Source organism: Diadema antillarum, unplaced genomic scaffold, assembly GCF_040938485.1.
Source record: "Diadema antillarum isolate AM-2024a unplaced genomic scaffold, OU_Dant_1.0 seq00002227_RagTag, whole genome shotgun sequence".
NCBI lineage: Eukaryota > Metazoa > Echinodermata > Echinoidea > Diadematoida > Diadematidae > Diadema > Diadema antillarum.
Window position 1 is genome coordinate 154,727 of NW_027272859.1, and position 21,548 is coordinate 176,274.

Here is a 21,548-nt window from a genome sequence, read left to right on the forward strand (position 1 = left end):
TTGCGGGGGAAGAACTTTACAACAATTTGCCAACTTGTTGTGAGAGAGCAAAACTTGCACTATAAGCTTCTTAAATTTGTTGCAAATTTAATAATCTACATGTATTCAGTTATTGTACAGTAGTCCAGAGACTGTCTAGAGTGAAAATATGATTACTTTGAAAATTATGGTTATGATTATGATGCCACAATATTTCAAATGGTGAAACTACTGAAAGTGACACATTGATATGAAGTAATATTCACCGATTGGTGTTCTAGATGGTCACATCGAAAGAAAACAGAACTATTGAGCTAATTTTTTTACTGATGTTAACAGATATCAACGAGTGCCTTCAGGATCCGTGTACTGGTGAAGGAGAAACCTGTGTGAACACCCCTGGATCGTATTCTTGCCAGTGCGAGATAGAAATGGGGTACATTCCCTGGGATGGAGTCTGCACATGTAAGTATGATGTATTATCTTACGTCTTTGTTGTTGCATGTATACGCAATATATTTTGCGAGTCTAAATTTTTTTCAGATCGAGACTTAGCGACAATTTTCGCAAGTGGTTAAATTCGCGATCGTGGAGTCCTGTACTGAACGGAGAAATGTGTACACTTACGTCACATTCATATCAATATTTTTACGTGTTCTTAATTTCGCAAATAACAGGTGACTCGCGAAATTTGCGAAAATAAAAACCTCACAAAATATTTGCCGTATGCAGTACTCTGACTGCCAATAGCAACATCAGTATTTACTACATATTCAACCTACACACCCATAATGAAGTCGAGATATTAAAGAAAGTAGCATTTTCTTAGAATGACAGAACAAATTAGGTTTTCCATGAAATTGTGTTGCAAAAACTATTAATATGATTTGGAAGAATTTGGGCAAGAATTCAGAAAAGTTTGTAGAAATCATTGTGAAGTAATGGCATATTGTTTTCGGCCTACTTGTTTAGATGAAAACAGCATTGACCTTGTTACTCGTACTTGTTATTTCCAGTGGCTGAGGTTTACCTGTGTCAGTACATGATCACCACCATCAACAACCAGCCAGTTATCTTCACAACCAACCTTACAGATCCTACAAGCGCAGTGTACAACCAGCTGGCTATGCTTGTTTGCGATTCGGTGAGTCCCAGGCAGCCCTGCCTGAATATGCCCATCAGGAATCATGAATGACCCATCACGACCTTGCCCCATGGTCAACATGTCACCCCAAAAAAGTAACAGACATTATTAAAGCAAGAAAACTGCCCAATATGGTGACTTTTGGTTAAGAAACTGTATAAATTGATAGCTACCCGGAAATCAAAAAGTTGTTTTTTCATTAAATCCTGCAGTCAGATTTTTCAGAGTCTAAGAATACAGGAGAAACTTTCAATAATGAAGATCTAAAAACCATGACAATAACGATGTATCAGGGTACACAAAGAAAAATGAAGAGTCCAGACCTACAAAAATCACATTGAATGTGATTTGTAGAGGGAGACAAAGTGAAGAAACTCCCATCTGAAAAATCACATCGTTATAAGATTGCTACATGTATATCCGACCTCTTCATGAGGAAGTTCCACTGTATTTTGAAATTTGAACTGTTCCATTGTTGCAAAGCATGTAGTCATGGTCATTTTAATTACTTTTATAGTAAAGCGTTTAAATTATATCTGCTCGACTGGACTCACTTGTGAAAATCACGGAGAGAACAGTTTCGTGACTCGTCCGAGTCACTTCTTCAGCAAAATTCCTCGACGTACAGACAATAAAGGCAGTAACATCACCCATTCACCCTCCACGGGTGAATGCTCGCCAGCCAGACAGAGCTGAAGAAGTGACTCGGACGAGTCAGTAAACTGTTCTCTCCGTGATTTTCAAGTAAGTCCAGTCGAACAGATTTAATTTACACGCTTTAACATACTACCTGGATGAATCAAAATCTACATCGATATACTTTTATAGTGCATTTCCGTGCCAGTCCTCCCACATACTTGACTGTTGATTGTATCTAAGAAAGCAGTACTGCACAATACTGAGCCAAAAGTGGGCCACTTTCCAATGTGCACCAAAAGCATAGGAAACCCTATTCTGCTATGCCAGAGAGTGCTCAAATGCAAAGTGGTCCAAAAGTGCATCATATCAGCTTGTTGGTATGAGAAGAATGTGCATAACACACACTAAAGTCACGATGCAAAGAGTTAATTCTCTCTGTGTATTCTCTCTATAATCACAGATCGTTTCATGCTCAGCAATGATGCACAAGAAGAAAAGGTGTCTGCTGATACCCGTGTACAAAATTTGAAAAATGACATCACATAATTCTACATACATATATAAAAGAGTGTAATATCTCTTGTATTTCAGGCTCATTATGCCATACTGCTGGAGCCGTCCCTCCAGAATTTCTACCTCCTGTGTGTCATCGATGGGTTTTCCAATGGTTCGGTAGCGGCTTCTTTCTATCTGGCCTTTAATGAGTCAGTCAGCACGTCGGAGACGGACATCGCCAACGTCATTGGCCAGGCAGAACTAAGCACCGGCATCGCGTCACAGGGAAATATCACCATCGACACAAACTCTGTGTCTGCCAGATGTGAGTCCTGGGGCTTGACTCTCTTACCTCTTCTTGCATGTTGCTACATACATTTAGATATTGATTATGATTATGTCTTATATTGGGCTTGTTTTCTGTCTGTCTGTCTGTCTGTTTGTCTGTTTGTTTGTTTGTTTGTTTTTAATTTGTTTGTTTGTTGTTTGGGGGCATTTAGAATTACAGGATTTTACATGTAACCTCTGTACAGTTCGACCTTGATTAACCGGACGCATTGGCACCGACGGGCATCCAGATAGGCTATTTGGCCGGATATGAGAAATGCAGCTGTCCCCGCTTTCACATTAGTGCCCGCAACGCGGGGACAGTCACAAGAGATCTAATCTTTTTTACGACTGACCATCCACACTGCTTTCTCATCTGTCCCTGAGCTGTGGGGGCAGTTGGAGCTTGGGGGTTGAGCTCTGCCACTTGAAACCAGGTATAGCGCATGTGCACATTTGATGACCACAGCTCGACGCTATCAATTTCGCCCCAAGGTCACTCTCTCCTCCAAATCTTGTCCCCGTGCGCGACTTGCGTGGCGGGGACGAGGGGGACAAGTCCCAGTGAGCGTTCACATTATGGTTTGGGAGGAGAAAGTCCCGCAGGGTGGGACTTTCTCCGCATCGCGAGGACTAATGCGGGGTGTATGTTCAAACACAGCACTTTCCAGTATATTATGCTAGGGGTATACACATCTTATTACCAATTTATTGCTCCCTTGATACCTACACGCAGCTGTCCATATTTAGATGACACTGCTGATAAAGGCGTCTCAAATACTGGCAATAACTATAAATCTCTGTAATCTCTGCTTGGAAAGCGAAGTGTTGATTTTTTAATGTCTATTTTCGTGGGTCTATTTCATTCCATGGTAGGCCTATATTCAAACAAACAATTATCATACTAATCTTTCAGCTACAGTGTTGTTGCAGGATTAAGTTAGTGTCTGCTGCAATGATCAAATACAGTGTATGTCCTGCCGTGTATTTGCACCATCAATTATCTACAAAATATTAGCGATTGTATAAAATGGGAGCGAGGTGAAATGCTGACATCAAATGTGTATGCTGGAGTATTTTCCTTTTCTGCAGAGCAGATCATGTCACCTCAAACCATATCGTGATATTTTGATGATGTGCCATATGATTATTAGAGGATTTGTCAGAGATATATTCATCACCAAGGAGCACATGAAAAGAGTTGGTATTTCATTCTATGATATCTTGGAAGTCATGAATATTATGGCACTGTTGGTCTGACATTGAGTCTGTTTTGTGTTTTTCTACCATTTCTTTTTCCACCCTGTCATCTAGTGATCAACCAGCAGTGTACAGACGATTTCTGTCAGAACGGAGGGACGTGTTCCTTGTCTAATGGCCTCAGAATGTGCCAGTAAGTGGGACTATGCAATGTACCTGTACATAAAAAATATTTTTATTATCTGATTTTTTAGAATAAGCTACATAAGGATGGCTGCATCATGAAAGTCAACTTCAAAGCTATGCAGTACCATAATCATAAAATATTGACCTGCCTAGCTTAAAGATGTTGCAAAATTGTAAGATGAATTGGAAAAAAATATAACGTTAAATACACAACTTTTTGTGATATTGAATTAGACTGTAGCCTCATGGGTCATGCTTGGCACAGTACAATACTGTAAAACAAGGAATGTTTGCGTGCATTTTAATTTCGCGAATTTCGCGAGTGCCAAGATTCGCAAAATTAAAATGCACGCGAAAATTCTTGTCTACACTATATGCATTGAATGCCAGTGGCATTTCGCAAAAATTTCATGCCGCAAAAAAAGCCGTCGGCTCCAATTCGCAAAAAATTCCTACCGCGAATCTATCATGTTTTACAGTATATGATTTTGTGCGTGTGTGTGTGTGTGTGTGTGTGTGTGGGTGTTTTTGCAATACTTTGTGGTATACTTGTAACCAAAATACTTACACGAGTGCTGACTACAACTGCTTTTTTTTTGTTCAAGTTTTTGCTGCTCTTTCATTATGTAGAGAAAGAAAATTATGATATTGCAAATCTTACGTGTAAGAAATGAAATGACAATCAAGAAACTTTTCTCTGATTTGGAGTAACTAATGCTCTTATTTACCAAACTTTTTCTTCTAAGGCCTAATGTCCAGGGCGATTTTTACATGAAATAATGCTTTCAGGTCATATCCAAGAATATCACATTTTATTTATCCTCTTCAAATTTTAAACTCATAGAATTTTTTGTTTTTTCAAATCCTGAAATCCTGTCTGAAAGTAGGAATAATATTTAACTTGGAGATGTGACTACCACTAAGCTCAACTTACTTTTTTCTTCTCTTCTCTCCCCTTCATTCTCTCTCTGTCTTGAAGATGTCCTCCCGGTTATGAGGGAGACAACTGCGAGATCGCCTTGACAACGCAACCCCCGACAGCCACCTCACCGGATGTTACCACAACGCAGGCAGAAACCACAGCAGCGGGAGTGACAGCCACGACAGGAGTCACTGTAACGCTTCCAACCCTATCACCAGAAAGTGAGTGGGATACATGTATTACTTCCTGTCCAGAGAGCTACAGGGCTGACATTCCAAAGCCTGCTCCCAACTTTGAATATGTGTTAACCTGTTGAGGACGAGTTCGGAATATACTCGGGCCAGCGTCTATTGGAAGTTTGTGTTGTAGCAAAATCAAATGTCCTCAGCAGGTTAATACATTGTAGATGAAAATGTATCACAGTAGATGGGAAAGCTCTACAAAGCTGTTACTGGTAAAATGAAAATTGATAAACAGAGACCCACTCTATGTTGGAAACACTATACAGGGGAACCTCTTTGTAATGTGGACCTAAAAACCATGACAATTGCTTTTTTATGTATTGGGTGTTTTTTTTTTTTGCATTTCAGGGTACACAAACAAAGAAATATAGAGATAGGGTCTGCAAATAACCTTGTTTGTGATGGTTCTGTTATATTTGACCCCTGTAACGAGTTTCCACTGTACTATATACTTGTGTCTAATACACTCAAACCAACCTCAAGATTTGTAAGGTCCCATGGTCCTTGTTCAAGTGGGACTTTGTAGTTCAGTGGACTCCCGTTGTAACAAAGTCCTTGGGACCGGCAGTTTTCTTTTGTTATATCAAAATTTCGTTATAACCGAACAGATAAACAACAAGAACACATAGAGTGGATAATGTGACGGCCTGAGTTTTCACTTTGTTGTAAACCGGAATTTCATTGTTACCATGCTTGTTATAATGGGAGTGTACTGTAGCATAAGCTTATGCTTCGATGCACAGATTTGCTGACGGGCACTTTTTTGATTTTCGAATGTATCCTGAGGACAGTGCATGAAGTTCGATTCAGTCAGACTACCCATGTTACCCCACACTACCAGGTCTGTCCAACTCTGTCTTAATTAATGCTGCCATTATGATTTGTTTCCCACAGCTGGTTTAAGCGAGGCCCAGATCGTCGGCATTGTCTTCGGTGTTGTCGGGCTCATTGTGGTGCTCTTCCTCCTTGGCCTTGCACTGTGTGCCGCCCTCGTGCGGTACCGCAAGCGCAACCTCCTGTACGGCGGCAAACCGCTGTACTCAAGGAGGCGGAATGAACCTTCCAACGTCTTCTACAACATGCCATACTCGCAACGGGCTGCGCGCTTCAATCAGCCGTACCGCGGAGCCGCCAACAAGCTGCCATCGTACCTCGTCGATTCCGAATTTGACATGTACAGCGACCAGACCAGCGACATCTTCGACAGCCAGGACAGCTTCAGCGATGAGAGTTTCTCCAACAATCTCAGTCACAACACAGAAGAGGACCGGCGTATGCGTCACCTGGCTGAAGTCATCACACAGTCTCCATACCTCAATGTAAGTACAAGCATGCATGTTGTTTGTATCAGCTTTTGACACACTGCTTGCATTCTACATGGTTTGTTGACTTCTTTAATACTCATGAGGACAAACTGCATTCTAAGCACTGAAATGCTTTAACATGTGATAGGAATGGCTCAGGAATTGCTTGCAAAGAGAAGGATGGTCAATGTTTTGATAATAAGGGGTATATGATCCTGTTGCCTTCCAACTGTACAGTATTACACGGGATGCTCAGGAGAGAAAGTGCATAATTATGTATGTACCGTTAAGAGAAAAGTCTTGGCTACAAGAAGAACCCTTAATCCTGTGATTCTATCTTCCAATCTATAACACGGAGGAAAAGACAAATACTGCAAAATACAACACAAATTTCTCACAAGATGTCTCTCTTACTTCCTCTATACTCTCCCAACAGGAACGCATGCGGTCTCACATCTCAAATATCGCTCGCCGTCCTGATCCGAGACCTCGTCAGTCAGAGTTCATGCGTCCTTACATCGCTTCTGGCAGAGAGGCAGAGTATCTTTCACAGGTATGTTGCAAGGTGCTACCCATACTCTCTCTCTCAATATTTATAAACAGGGCATCCTTGTCATTTCGTAAAAGAGATAGCCGAGACCACAAGAATTCATCTGTTGGGATGAAATCTCTTTAGAATGGACAGAGTAAATAAGGGAAATAATGAGTTTTAACCCATTGAGGACGGACTGATTTTGGTACTACACGCATTTTACATAGACACCTGCCCGAGTATACTCAGGACTCGTCCTCAATGGGTTAACAGTAAAATTATCTGTCATGGAAATCTTGTATTAATGTTCATTATAGCTGGAATCGCTTGTATTTTGTTTGTTACAACTTAAACAGTGGGATTATGAAACCAAAACATGAACAGTCATAGGGATGGATTCTTATAATTGCTGTCTATGCATTATCCATTATGGCACATTATGGTAGAAAAAAGTTGTGGACACGTTAATCTCGCATGGAGGGGTTCTGCATTTTGTGGTCTTCTCATTATGATCAAATTGAAAAAAAAAAAGAATATATATATATATATATGATTAAAACATTCAAAAGAAAGTGACTTCTCAACCAAACTTTTTTTTTTTTTTTTTAATCCATTGCTTGAAATGAGCTAGCTATTACTCCCAGATACAATCTAATTGTATCTATGACATTAGGACTCTACTAGTAGTCAAACTTGATATCACAATGCAAGTGCCCTGGCCTGCGAAGGTATGTCTGGGCCAGATTTTGTATGTTCTTTTTTTGTGAATATTCTCGTGCATTGAAAATTTGAGCGTACATGGATACAATAATTGACCATCAAGTGTGGAAATTGACAAATGCAATTTTTTTCCCTTCACCCTACAGAGCAGCGAGTCATATGACAGCGTCAGGCAAGGTCGGAGGTTCCAGATCCCGCGAGCCCAAATACCATGGGGGATTCACGAGAGCTACAGCTAGGCTGGCAGCCCTGTGAGCCAGGCTAGTGTGGCACCATCAGAAGGCACTATAAGAACAAAATATTGGACTGTAACATCAGTGGCGGATCCAGAGTGGGGCGCACTGGCCGCCCCCTCTTCATTTTTCACGTGCGTGCCCCCTTTAATTTTGTAAAGGTGCCTCCCCTTTACGGAATTCCTGTATCCGCCCCTGAACATGCATGTGCCATGCAACCGTGTGTGCGCCTCATCACTGATCTGCTAAAAACGAGGAGCAGTGGCTAGGGAAGTGGCCATTTGGAGGAACATGAAATTATACATGCCGTGATGCAGCAATCATTTTTTACAGACATAGCATGGCTGAGCATCATCTTCGCCCGGGCACCTGACAACTATGAAATGGACCATACAGAGGAATGGATGAAGATGGTTTCAATACAGCAAATAACGAATATATCTCAATAAATACTGGGTGTTGTGAGCAACCAACAAGATTGAGTATTACACACTCCTTTGAACAGGTAACATACAAGAGAAACAGAAGTACAGGGTTTGTGTTTGCTCAGAACTCACTTGTATCTGAAAGGGTATGTAATATTCTTGGATTTCCACATTTGCATAGAATACAATCTTATCCTTTAAAGAGGATTTCATGTTATATTGCATTATTTACTTTCAAATAGTCAGTATAAAGTACTAAAAGTCGAGTGGCTTGCCTTCATAAGAAATTGTCCCTACACTGTGTATTGTCACCAGTTGATGGTATTTGATAGTTGATGGTTATTTCTAATGACAGTCAAGAATACTGAATGAGGCTGGTTTTATAAGCCTGCACCACTTGAATGCTATTACATTGGTATGTATGTAGTAGGTTGGTAGGCTTGTTCTCTCAATCTCTCTCCTATTACTACTGTACTAACAAAAAATTATTGTCATTAAACTACCATTGCTATATTATTGTGTCATTAAACTACTGTTGGTAGCTCTACAACTAGAATTTACAGCATTACCGTACAACTTGTCAGGAAAAGGTCACTTCTTAGATGGACAATTAAAAGTTGCTTGATGTGACTCACTATCATATAAGAAATGTTTCAGTAACAGAAAACTAAAAAAAAAATCATCATGTCATACTTCGATGAAAGAAAACTGGCTTGAAAATTATGCTTTATGTTGTAGTAAAATTATAGTTACTGTGTGAAGGAGAAGCGTGCATTCTGACACTATCACTAAATTATTTTCATTTTGATTTACATGTTTACATGGATATTACAAATGTGGAAAATGGATGGATGAATTTATTTCTTCATGTATTTTAACAGGTTTTGTTTTTTATACAGTATATGAAACAGTATCCTTGGCAAAACAGAATTTCTGTGTTTCAGCCAATTTTAGGATACTCCCAGATTTTCTGAAATTTAAACTTGTTTTTTTTTTTTTTGTCAAGGGGACACTTTCTGTGTAATGCTGATGAATATTTTTACATCTATTCACTCTTTCTGTCACATAGGAAATGGGCAAAATGGACCTTTATGAATTGTTATGTAATACATGTATAGTGGATGATTTCTCATTATCTGTGAAAATGTTTTCACTACAGACTTGCTTTATGCAACAGTAATGTGTGCTCTACATTGCCCTAAATGATGCATACTGTGCATTAATTACCTACAAATTGCAGTGAAGTTGCATTCTGATTGTTAACTTTTGTTGTAAATATATTGCAATGTATTTAGCATTTTTTAATTTTACACAGTACACAGAGTTTGTCTTGTGATGACGTAAGATATATTGTCAGATACGTTGTAAAAGCAAAACTGAACTAAGCTTGTTACAGTTGGATAAATTAGATGTACTGATCACGTTCATTAACGTTGTTATATATACATGTATATATATATTATACCTGTCTTTCAGTGGAGTTACAATCTACAGAATCCTGTTCAGTGTTGTTGGTTTGTTTGTTTTTTTTTGGTTATTTTTTAACATTTGAAATGAATTGTTGCTATAAAGAGACAATCATATTGGAGTACAGGTGTACTCACAGTAAATGATGTTAAATGAATTTAATATGTTGCAAATTATGGTTAGCAACATCTATGTCACATGCTATGCAATTGAATATGTCTTTTAAAATGACCTGATACAATATATAATAATGACTATTTTTGTACGCAGAAACTACAATAAAGATTTTTCAGTATTAAACAGAAGAGATCTGCCATTGTTTACTTCAGTTCATTTGTGATATTGAGTACTTGAGGGGAAATTCCCGACCTGTGAAAAGTTAGAAAAGAAAGGGTATTGTTTTGTAAGCACAACAGTAAAAATTTGATCAAAATAGGATAAAAATTAGGGAAGAAATTACATTGTAAAGTTTCACTTATTTTCACAAAACAGTTCTTGAAAAGTCAATATGAATATGCAGATCAGGAGTTGATTATGGCATTGCCTCACAACTTGTTACAATGATAGTTTGTTACCAAATCTTGAAATTTCTATTTCTATTTTTTTTTCTTCAAATAAATTATGCCCAAATCTTAAATGCTAATACACATGGTATGTCTGCCTGATCATTATTTCGGAAGTTATTCTGCCAGGAATATATTATTTTGTTTTGCATTTTCATGGCAGAAAAATTGACATTTTGTCAGCTTTCTCCACATGAACAATTAAAAGTTGTGAGGTAATGACATTCTCCAGCTCACTCATTTGCATATCTATATAGACTGTAAGAAAACTGTTCGTCAAAAAATAGCGAAATGTACATCAATTTCACAACTTTCCCAATTTTTATCACATTCCGATCAAATTTTCACTGTTGTGCTTAGAAAATCTAAATCATTCTTTCAGACTAACCTTTAACTATTGCCCTCTAACAATTTGGGCATGGGGCAATAAGAAATGAATATGCATAATGAAGACGTTGATGCTATTCACTTGACATTGTGAGACACAACGTGGCTGTGCTGTTTTGAATGGGCTTGACACAACCAGTCAGTCACAAACGGTACAGGATTTCCAATTTTTTTTTTCTTTTAAACAAACATGTAAAAATTTGCATCATTCGAAGAGTCACTGTATATCTATTAAAGTTCTGACTTCTGTGTTTGAATGTCAGTTACATCTAAATACTTGAAAGTACACTTTTGACAGTTGCTGGAAGTATTCTTGGATGACCTAATCCACTGTTATTCTGAGACTGTATTCTACGTTTACATATTTGAATTTTAAAAGAAAACAAAAATTCTTCACATGACTCACAGTCCTGCAACTGGAAGCACAGCTCTCCTAACATTACCCCCTGTGGCTGCTTATATTAAAACAGAAGACATTCTAGCTGCTAAAAGAACGCACAAATGCACACATTAAGAAGAAAAGTGGCACTTGAATGGGAAGTACATGTATTCACTACATTTATTCTGCACAAATGTAGAAAGTAACAATGGTTACGTATCCTCGTCGGAAGGCGCAAACATGGCGGAAAACCCTTCCAATTCCAGCAATGCGCAAGAGTCTCTTTCCGTCCAACTGGCATGCCCTCCAGGGTCTTCTGTCCTTGACATACTGTCATTTCCTGGAGCAGTCTCTGTTGTATCCAATCTGGACTCCTCTCCACTTACACCATTAACGCAGACCCTTGGTGAGGAGGTGTGTCTGGCTGGTGTATGCTCGACAGTCTGAACCGCTTTGTCCTGTTGATGACTGCTGGCCAGTCTATCACTCAAAATTCTAGATTTCGTGGTTTTTGAGCTGCTAATTTTGACAAGTTTGGTGTCTTCCGAGACCTCCACCCTCTTCAGGTTGTCAAAGAATCTGGGAGGTATAGACATTGCAAGAAAAGAGTGAAATATTCAACTCATTCGTGGCATGGTGCAGTTAAAAAACAAAGGGATTCATTGGACAGAGAACAAATTCAGAGCACTTTTTAAAATTTGTTTCAGTTTATTTATTTATCTTTTTTTTTTTCACCAAGCATCAAAAATACACAGAGCATACAATAAAACAAGAAGGCACAAGATGAATTACAAATACAGGAAAATTCATTATACAACATACAGTTTGAAATAGTAAGATAATATAAACATTCATTAGCAAAAACAATGCAATTGGTCAGGAAATGGCAAGGCAGAAAAAAAAAAAAACTCATTAATAGCTGACCCATGTGTCATACATCAACTTACATACCTCTAACAGAACATAAAGTACCTTTACCAGAATATAAATACCATTAGGTATACTACACCTGAAATCTTACCAGAAATCCAGAAAACTAGCAGTTTAAATATGAGGAATTTATTTCTGTCATGAAGATATTTGAACAAAATGATTTCAGGCACCTGAAGAATTTTTATTTCAAAGGAACATGAAATATGTGTTTACCTCTGAATCCTGGTAAAATTCTCCTTCATTTTCTTGTTGGCGAGGTTGACCACAAACTTGATGTATTCCTCAGATACCAGCAGTGTTCCTCCATCAGTCAGGGGAACCTCAAGGCCATGGGTGCTTCGTACGGCCTTCAGAGCAAGGAGGGGCACAAAACAAGTATCATTCAGCTGTTTGAGAGTTTAGCTTAACTTTCAAAGGGGAATTCCAAACCAGTTAAAAAGTTCATCTCAAAAGAAAGAGCAAATTAATAATAGATTAGCACAACAGTAAAAAACAAACAAACAAACAAACACACAAACACACAAAACCCAAAACCTGCACACACACAAAAAATGCTAAAAATCAGATAAAATTGAAGTTATGGAATTGGGAAGTTTTGCTAATATTTTTTTTTTCAAGAACAATTCATGAACAGACAAATGTGGAAAGGCAATTGAATGAGTAAATGATGTCATTGCCTCAAAAATTGTCATATATATAGTGCAGTTCATAAACATATTCTGAAATTTCCAGTTTCTGTCAAAATTTGATTATTCCCAAGTCAAATCAAATCCTACATGTAATTAATCTAACCAATTATTATTTTTAAGCTATTCAGCAAGAAATGACATTGTTTTACATTTCTATAGCAGAAAAATGTAATTCTCATCACTTTTTTTTCTCATGCAGTCAGTGTAAAATTGTGAGGTGATGACATCAACTCACTCATTTGCATATTCATATCAACTGTTTCAACTATTCAAGATCAATTGTGTTGCAAAAATTAGCAAATTTTCACAATTCCATACGTAACTTCCCTAATTTTCATATGATTTTGATCAATATTTCACTGTTGTGCTCATTAAATTGTACTCCCTGTTTTTTCACACAACTTTTAAATGGGCCAGATGGTGGAACCATCTGCCCCTTTTATCGGGGGGGGGGGGGGGGGGGGGGGGGGGGGGGGGGGGGGGGGGGGGGAGGTGAATAAACCACCAACCTGGCCAGTGACAAGGCCATGATTAATACCAAATAGCCAAAACAAGCTTTCTTTCAAGTTGGTGTCTGATTGATTTAACAGCGAAGTACTGGAAGATTTTTACTTGTCCAGAAGTGAGTTTTGGCTAGCCTGGACAAGTCACACTGTGGGTGAAAATAGTGGGTCATCTTTTGGAAGTACCCAAGAGTCCATCCAGAATCATCAGAGGATGGTGTTTGATTTTAGAATGGCAATAATGGCTCAAATAATGAAATACAAGAGCAGCAGAAGCAAAATTATGACAAATATTCATTTTTTTTTCTCTCTCTCTCCCTCTCTGACCACTTCATTGGATTTCCTCCCCCCCCCCCCCCTTGAGAAAAACTTTCGTACAGGAATAACATGACATTGGCATTTGCATTAAATGCTGTCTAATGTGCACTACAGGAACAGCCAATGTATGCTTCTCTGCTCAATAAGCCCTTAAACATTTGTGTTTGTGAGGACCATCAAATCTTATCAGATTGGAATTCTATTTTTCAAACAGTGGTAATCCTCCACCAGTGGCGGATCCAGAGGGGGCGCAACCGGCGCACGCTCCCCCCTTTATTTTTTGTAAAAAACAAAAGAAATAAAAAGAAACTAGATATATCGCTACGGCGACTGATATGCCTCCACCATAATGCATGGTTCTCCTAATAGGTCTATAGTACAATGTCTTGACAAAGTGTGATGACAGTTTCACACAATTGGCAAAATATTAAAATTACAGGTTTGACACAAATGTCCTGAATGTTCACTTTCCTAGAACTAGGTTCAATTGGATGAATGATTAAAATGTCAGAGCGCAGGTATTTGGGGAACTGATGATTTTTACTTGACTTTTGACCCTTTTATAAGTTTATGCATTGAGTAATTTTCATGGTATTGAGAAAAAGTATAATTTCAGTATCAAATGGGAAAATAGCATTATCTAAACCTGGCCTTTGACCTTTGACCTCACAGTTCCAAAGAGAATCACTGTTAGGTTGAACATGCATAAATATGTAAAGTTTCATGATGATACCTTGAGTTACTTTTGAGATATGGAGGAAAAAGTGCAATTCAGCACTTTCACTTGACCTTTGACCTTTTGACCTTTGACCTTTTGGCAAGAAACTTCCAACAGAATATTTATTGGGTAATACATGTATACATCAAGTTTTTTTAAAAAAACTTTCAGGCATTGCATAAATATAAGGAAAGTAGTGATATTTTGAGGAGTTGACCTTGACCTTTGACCCCTGACCTTTGAACCATGACCCCCAACTTCCCTAGATAATCACTGCCCATTGGAACAAGCATATATACTCAGTTCCATGAAGATACCTTGAACCATTTGCGAGATATGGAGAAAAACATGAATTTTCAACCTTTTTTTTCACAAAATAACCTGTGACCTTTGACCTTTGACCCCGTGACCCTAAAATCCAAACAAAGTATTATCCCCCCAGGATATACCCTCATACCAAGTTTGATGTAAAACCACCACACGGTTCTTGAGCTATCGACAAAAACAAAACGGGACGGACGGACGGACGGACGGACGACCCGAAAACATAATGCCTCCAGCCACTTCGTTTGCGGAGGCATAAAAAATGAAATGAAACCCGGAAATGGCAACAGAAATATCAGTTGCGCCCCCCCTTTACAGAATTCCCGGATCTGCTCCTGCTCCACTTCCTCGTAACACACATGAAAAGGGAGAAATATCTCTATACCGTCATGACTTTCCCTCCATTCCCGATGGTGATGCCCGAATTCCTGAATCCAGACGCTACAGCACTCTGATGCTGTCAGAGGGAAGAAGGAGAGAAAAGAAATCAATACAGGAGGATGTCATAGTGATTGTGCATCACAAAGCCAACAAAAAGTTGCACACCCTGATTTTACACAAGGACTCAAAATAGTTGAAACGGGTCAACCTGGTCAATCTTAGGTTTTTTCACATTCTTTAAAAGAGCAATTCGTCGCTTGCCCGGAAGAAGGGAACGAGCGCGCGAATACGCGTAAAAAATAGATTTCGAGAAAATCGCAATTTAAAGTTTCAATTGACTATATCTTTGATATTTGAATATCAATACTGCTGAAAATTCACAAGTGAACAGATAATATTCCAATTTGGTACTAGCTAAAGTGGCTATAATGAATAATCTACAAATCTTATGATATTGCTTATGATCTTACCTCATGCAGGTCTTTTCTCGAAATCTATTTTTACGCGTATTCGCGCGCTCGTTCCCTTCTTCCGGGCAAGCGACGAATTCTTCTTCTGCATTATTCTACATTTTGGGATCATAAAACAAATGTGAAAGTTTGTTTTTAGCAGTTTTTCTAGAACACTTTTTTGTAGAATGGTGTGATTAGGTATGATGTATCTTTAGAGGCCCCTTTCAATTTCTTAACCAGTTGAGGATGAGTCCCGAGTGTACTTGGGCAGGGGTCTATGGGAAATGCATGTTGCAGCAAAATTAGCCCGTCCTCAACAGGTTAAAAACCCTTTACACACTCTTCACTTTCAATTCTAATAACGTTTGAAAGGTTGATGCTACTTCTTTGGAAGTTTCTAGTATTAGTCATGGATACAATGTGTTAATAGAGCATGCTCACTGTGGGCTTAATCTCATAATCCCTTCATTGTTCTTGCTACTGAGTCTCACATCCTGTTTTTTGTCCCATTCACTGCACAGAGCAGGGCTAGGTAGAGATTAAGGGCTTTAATAGGCCCTATACTTCAGAGCCTCTTTTCTCAGTACACATTTTTTCAGAGTGTGTGCCTTCTTTCAAATATTTAGATAGGTAAAGGAGATTCCAGTTGAATTGATTATACACGATTTTAAAGCTTAAAGTCTACTCATTCAGAATCTGCCCTTAACTAGAAATCCATGTCTGGTGACTTTTTGTTGGTTTTGTGGTGCAGGGTGACACATGGAATAAATATCTCATTTGTATAAACTACTGCTCTGAAATCTAATTCCATGTTGACCACTGCTGACATGAACAGATCTTCATATAACATATCGGTATTCAGAAATTATCGAGTTTCATCAGGGTACAATATCGCAGATCTTCAATGATTTCAATTTTGCATTATTTTTTCTACACCCACTACGCTCTGTCCCCCCCCCCCCCAAAAAAAAAAAAAAGAAAAGAAAGGGGGATGTCTTGGCATTCATGACATCTTTATACACATTTTGAGTTAACTGTACGCAAAGGTGGTGTATGTACATAGGTCAGACTATGCAAGGGCATACTATCCTACAAAACAGACACATGATCAGATTTGAGCTGTTTTGACTTATTTTTAAGTAGACATATTCTTTATGTCTGTCTCACTCTCTCACCCTATCTTTGAAAGATTCATTACAGGAGAGAAAATGTGTAGGGGACAACATTTGCAGGAATTCTACCTGTAATTTCATTTTTTGTTAACACTTTAATGACCATAATCTATCCATTTATCAATAGCACCTTTTGATGCATTTGGCATGATGTGCCATTTGATACCGTTTTGTTGGCTATTGCTCATACATTGTATAGCTACCATGGTCTGCCCTGCTTCATATTTTACCGCTCACCATTATCCTGGCTTTGTCAATAGACTGGCACTGTACGTGAAGGACAAAGGGCTCGAACTTCAGGACTGCACTTCCGTCGGTGCCCTTGAGTGCCGACATCTGAGAGAGAGAAGAGTATAAGGCACATTCGATGCATGTAAAGGATGAACCCTATTGGCCACTTTACGTGAACTTTTCTCATGAATTACGCAGTATGTATGGCCCATCACACTCCCAGTTAGACCAGTTCAAAGGGGAGACCTTCGTTTTTCACCTTCTCTTCCTTAGCCCACATCAATATTCTTCCCCCGTGCTTGGTACATTGTATATCGAAGGACTCTTCACGTAGATTACAAAGATAATGAAAGATAGAGTCAGTCCTTTGTTGCTTGGACATTTGACTAAGAAACTTCTTGTGCTGACCTGCAGCCCCATTTTGACACAACAACTGAGCTCTGGATGCACAGTTAAGTGTAACCAGAAGAGCTTATCAAGAGATTCATGTGTAGACATAAAAGAATATGTGAAGTAAAGCACTCATTTATTCCAAGACGACTTTGAGTGCTCGCATGAACACATTCTATCTTCAATCAAATTTGCTTTTTCTTGCTCATTGAGGCAGGAGGCAAATTGTCTTGTGAGAGTGGCATAGCTAAACTTACAGCAAAATATAATTTTTCTGCCAATACACAATTTCATCTAAGAATACAGATTATAGGCATAGCTCTGCATTATTCATGCTGTTCCTTAACTACATTCCAAGATGGTAAAGACCATTATTTTAGTAATATCTTCTTTTGATCTGAATCCCATACAGTATCACACCTGGAAATATCCCGTGTGCAAGTCTCATACTTACTACTTCATCTGTATGTGCCCACTTATGTGTTACAAACAACCACCGACAACCCTTCTTCTTTATTGAAGTGTCATCAGAGTTCTGAAAATGAAAAAAAAAGAAGGATAACATCAAAGAATTGAAGTGATTTGATGGAATCCTTCACTGACCACTGGCTGGACATCCCTGCATGTCAGTATCCAAAGAGCTGCAGGTAACTGATTTTACAAACTCAACAGGCATAACTTTTCATAGCAACATTATAGACTACACATACAGACTATCAAAGTGACGGTCATTTTCAATACTCAGTGAGGCAGCTGCCGTGAGCTCCAGACCCATCAAATTGAGGTATTCCTTTTTTTCATTTTTTTTTTTTTTTTTTGTAATTGGCTCATCCTAAATTTTTACTATTTCCAGTTGTGTAATGCTTCCTTTAAATTACAACACTGCCCCATAGTTTTATCACACATTTTTCCATTTTTTTTTTTTTTATTTCTAGGGTCTTAGAAAGTTTATGTCATTATCATCATGGGGGGGGGGGGGGATGGGGTGGGGGCGGGGGAGACCCCTGAACTCCCTAGTGTATTTACAATGCACTCTTTTTTTTTCAGAGAGAGAGAGAATCTTTCTTATAAAACCTTTTCATATGTAACTGTAATGTAAGGACTTCAATGATTGGTTTAATGGCTATTGGTAAAACATAATCTAACCCTTTGGTCTAGAATCTATATACTTTGTAAGTTACAATGTATGCACCCTCCTCCCCCCCCCCCCCCCCCCCCCCATGCCTGTGGCCAGCTGATCCTTTATCGTTACTAATAAATGAAAGAAAAATTCAAAGATCTCCTCAAGTTTAATATAGTCGATAGACATGATTAAGGTAGGTCATTTAATGACAGCCTCTGAGTATAGTAGGACCACATTCCTCCTCAAAACAAGCACTCGCACGCAGTTCATCTTCCTGATAGTGACAACTGATGCCGATAGCCCGTTGCAAGAAAGAAGGAGGAGGAGGAGGAGGAGGAGAAAGAAGAAGAAGAAGAAGGAGAAGAAGATAGATTGCCCAATAAACTTTACCTGATTACAGTGAAGCCGAGTGGACGTGGACCTGGTTTATTGTATTTATAATTTAGACTCTAAGCATGCTATTGTTTATTCACCAGGGGGCACTGTAGCCAGAACAGCACGAACGTGTACGTTGGGGGCCAGGAGGTGTGGTTCTCACACTCAACTGTTACATGTATATAGATTTCTCAGCAGAAAGCTAGTTTAGGGTCTAGTAGTCGTACTGGTATTAGATATGTAGATATACTAGACTATGATGTAGATATATTGTATTTGTAGAATCTACAGACAGTGTAAATTAGAGTAAGTGTCCCAGTTTGGGGCGGCATAAGGGTTTTTTCACTCTGAAACGCAAAGCAAACTTGCAAATTGCTTTAACCCAGGTTATGTCATGGAAGTTGACCACTTATCAATTCACATTTAGTCACCATCGCAAGACCAATGTCAATTGCGATAGTAATAAAAAGATAACGGCCCCAACCCAGTACAGTGTCCGTCGGTTCGCAACAGTGATAGCTCGGTTCGCGGCCTGATGTACAATTCCTATGCGATACGCGCATGATCCGCGATCTTCTGCTGAATGCCTTCATTTGTCTCGCGAATGTTGCATAAGCGCCAAGTCCCATTGCGAAAGCACGCGAAAAGGGCTGGCACGCGTGCACTGACCACAAACAGGGCCATTGCAGTTGTGGCGGTGTTACTAATAGTAACACTATTTTCTTTCTCATGTTTTTTGTATTTTTTCGATCGTAACATCCACTTCCGGCAAAAAATGGCGGCCCACATCGGCTTGCAAAAGTTCTATTTCCATGTGAGGGCGTGTATTCAAAATACATCGGGAAAATGACACACACAAAAAATCCAGTTTCTTAGACCCCTTGACTGTTCCTTAACTGTTATGTTAAGAAGTACCGAAAATGAAATTTTGGATGCAAGATATCATCATTTATGTGAGAATATTTCACTTTGGACTGGGTTCGGTTGGAGATTTTGCCCATGTCATCGGTTGATTTTTGTAGATTAGCAGTGTGCTATTACTGTTGCATAGTGAAAGTGTGACATGTAGAACATATAATAATTTCAATATGTGTCACTGAGCTGTGTTCGGCATTATATTACCAAATATGCTGTAATGGCCGCGAACAGGCGCCTGGCCGCGAGCTGGAACATTTACTCTAGACCCTACTAGGCCTACATCATTTAACTTTAAACATAAATTTACGATTGTAAGTTTTAGGTCACCTATAATCTCAGTCTAACTACAGATACAATTTCCAATCTTAATGGTAATATTTACATTAAATTTAAAAGCTGGTGCTTCAGAGTATGAATTAGACTAGAGCGAGAAGATGTAGATTCTAGAACTCTTAGACTCTAGAGTCTAGATCTAGTTAAATTAACAGTACTCAATGACAATGTCTCAATAAATTTACTAAAAAATTAAATTTATAGACTAACTGTTAGGCCTAACGTTAGAGTGCCCTATTGGTGTCATATCGTTCACAACACATGGATTCAAACACGTGGGACTGAGTTAAACGAACTTTGCTCTTTACCTCGCAAACTACTATTGTTCTTCCAGAACATGAACTGGTTGTGAAGTAGTGTTCCTGCTGATTAATAAGTTCGACAAGACCAACGATCTCCTCATCAATATTTCCCTTTCGGCTCAAATCCGCTGACTTCAAGCGACTTTCTTTTATCCGCTGAAATGCCATATCAGCGTCAGGCTTGCTGCGATACTGCTCCCCACTACGGAAATCAATGTGAAAAAAACAAACAAGTAAAACTGGGTGTCCTATGGAACGCCACGTTAAACTCATCTCGGCTCACACACACAGTCGTAGTACACTGGCATACATGATACATGTACTAATACGATGCACCTTGGTCAGTTTGGTATGGCAAAAAGTGAAATACGTGATAAGATAATGTAGGGCCTATTTCCTAAAATTTCTGTAAAACACATGAAAGATATAATGTCGTTCTTTTTTTTTTCATTTCTAAGTAAACTAAATGATTTTCATCCATTCCTGAAATTGCAAGGGCGTATTCTTCTGAACTCTGCACGGCACAGACGATTGAGGTCACGATGACTTTGTGACATTGATATTATAAAGCTACATCCTTTCATATCACACTTATTCTTGCGGTCGGCTACACGTCACTTCCGGTTGACTGGAGTGAAAACAAACAGCTTGCAAGCGCTAAGCCTGCATAATGCGCATACTGCATGCTGTGCATGTGCGACGCGTATAATTTATATGCAACTCTACGCAGACATGGGGATCGACTGTTTTTCATTACTCATTTTGTCAGTTGTGCCATCATTCATGAGATACATGCACCATGTCTTGCCAGCAATATTCTAATAATCTGGATCCTGTCGATCGATCGGTCCCGGTATTTTGCCAAGTTGAAGGCAGTCGGACTGGACCTGTGCCCGTATGAAATCGCGGCAGGACTCTGGATGAACGACCCGACAAAATGGCCAGATGTGCAGTAGAACCTCTTTGAGTAGGCCCTACCCCGATATCTACGCTTACTTAGTACCTCATAGAAACTTCAGGTAGGTCTATATAGGCCTAACGTTAGTACTGTAGTAGGCTTAGGGTAGGGCCTAGTTTAGGGTAGGCCTAGGGCCTAATCCTGCCGCCCGCACAGCTACAGTAGTACAGCTTGCGCTAGCGCTATGCTCGCGGGGCGCGGGCGCTCCGGCAGATAACACGTACACCCCTCCCAGGCTCACGCGACTGTTTGTTTTCACTCCACCGCTATCCATGACACCCCGT

The 21,548-nt window shown here is 39.2% G+C and overlaps 2 protein-coding genes across 2 annotated transcripts in view; one reads left to right on the plus strand and one right to left on the minus strand.

The window, feature by feature from the left end:
* LOC139714301 (uncharacterized) overlaps positions 1-7,929 on the plus strand; it is a 66,524-nt gene extending 58,595 nt beyond the window's left edge. Inside the window, exons 53-60 of the mRNA XM_071626016.1 lie at positions 319-444; positions 996-1,123; positions 2,354-2,582; positions 3,899-3,977; positions 4,950-5,113; positions 6,029-6,453; positions 6,875-6,991; positions 7,837-7,929. Of these exons, the coding sequence (XP_071482117.1) occupies positions 319-444; positions 996-1,123; positions 2,354-2,582; positions 3,899-3,977; positions 4,950-5,113; positions 6,029-6,453; positions 6,875-6,991; positions 7,837-7,929 (1,361 nt within the window). The remainder of the gene's footprint in view (positions 1-318; positions 445-995; positions 1,124-2,353; positions 2,583-3,898; positions 3,978-4,949; positions 5,114-6,028; positions 6,454-6,874; positions 6,992-7,836) is intronic.
* A 3,427-nt stretch (positions 7,930-11,356) lies between these two features.
* LOC139714302 (tRNA wybutosine-synthesizing protein 3 homolog) lies at positions 11,357-20,474 on the minus strand. Its single transcript, XM_071626017.1, has 6 exons — positions 20,313-20,474; positions 17,710-17,790; positions 16,872-16,970; positions 15,015-15,086; positions 12,291-12,424; positions 11,357-11,723 (listed from the first exon to the last, which is right to left on the minus strand). Exons 1-6 carry the CDS (start codon positions 20,472-20,474, stop codon positions 11,357-11,359), a joined length of 915 nt encoding a protein of 304 aa, XP_071482118.1.
* Positions 20,475-21,548: the final 1,074 nt, after the last annotated feature.

Coding starts and splice junctions, on each gene's coding strand:
- LOC139714302 (XM_071626017.1), bottom strand. CDS start 20,474: ATGGCATTTCAGCGGATAAAAGAAAGTCGCTTGAAGTCAGCGGATTTG. Junction 17,791..20,312: donor GAACAATAGTAGTTTGCGAG/GTAAAGAGCAAA, acceptor TTTCATTTTCAG/AACTCTGATGACACTTCAAT. Junction 16,971..17,709: donor GGGCACATACAGATGAAGTA/GTAAGTATGAGA, acceptor TCTCTCTCTCAG/ATGTCGGCACTCAAGGGCAC.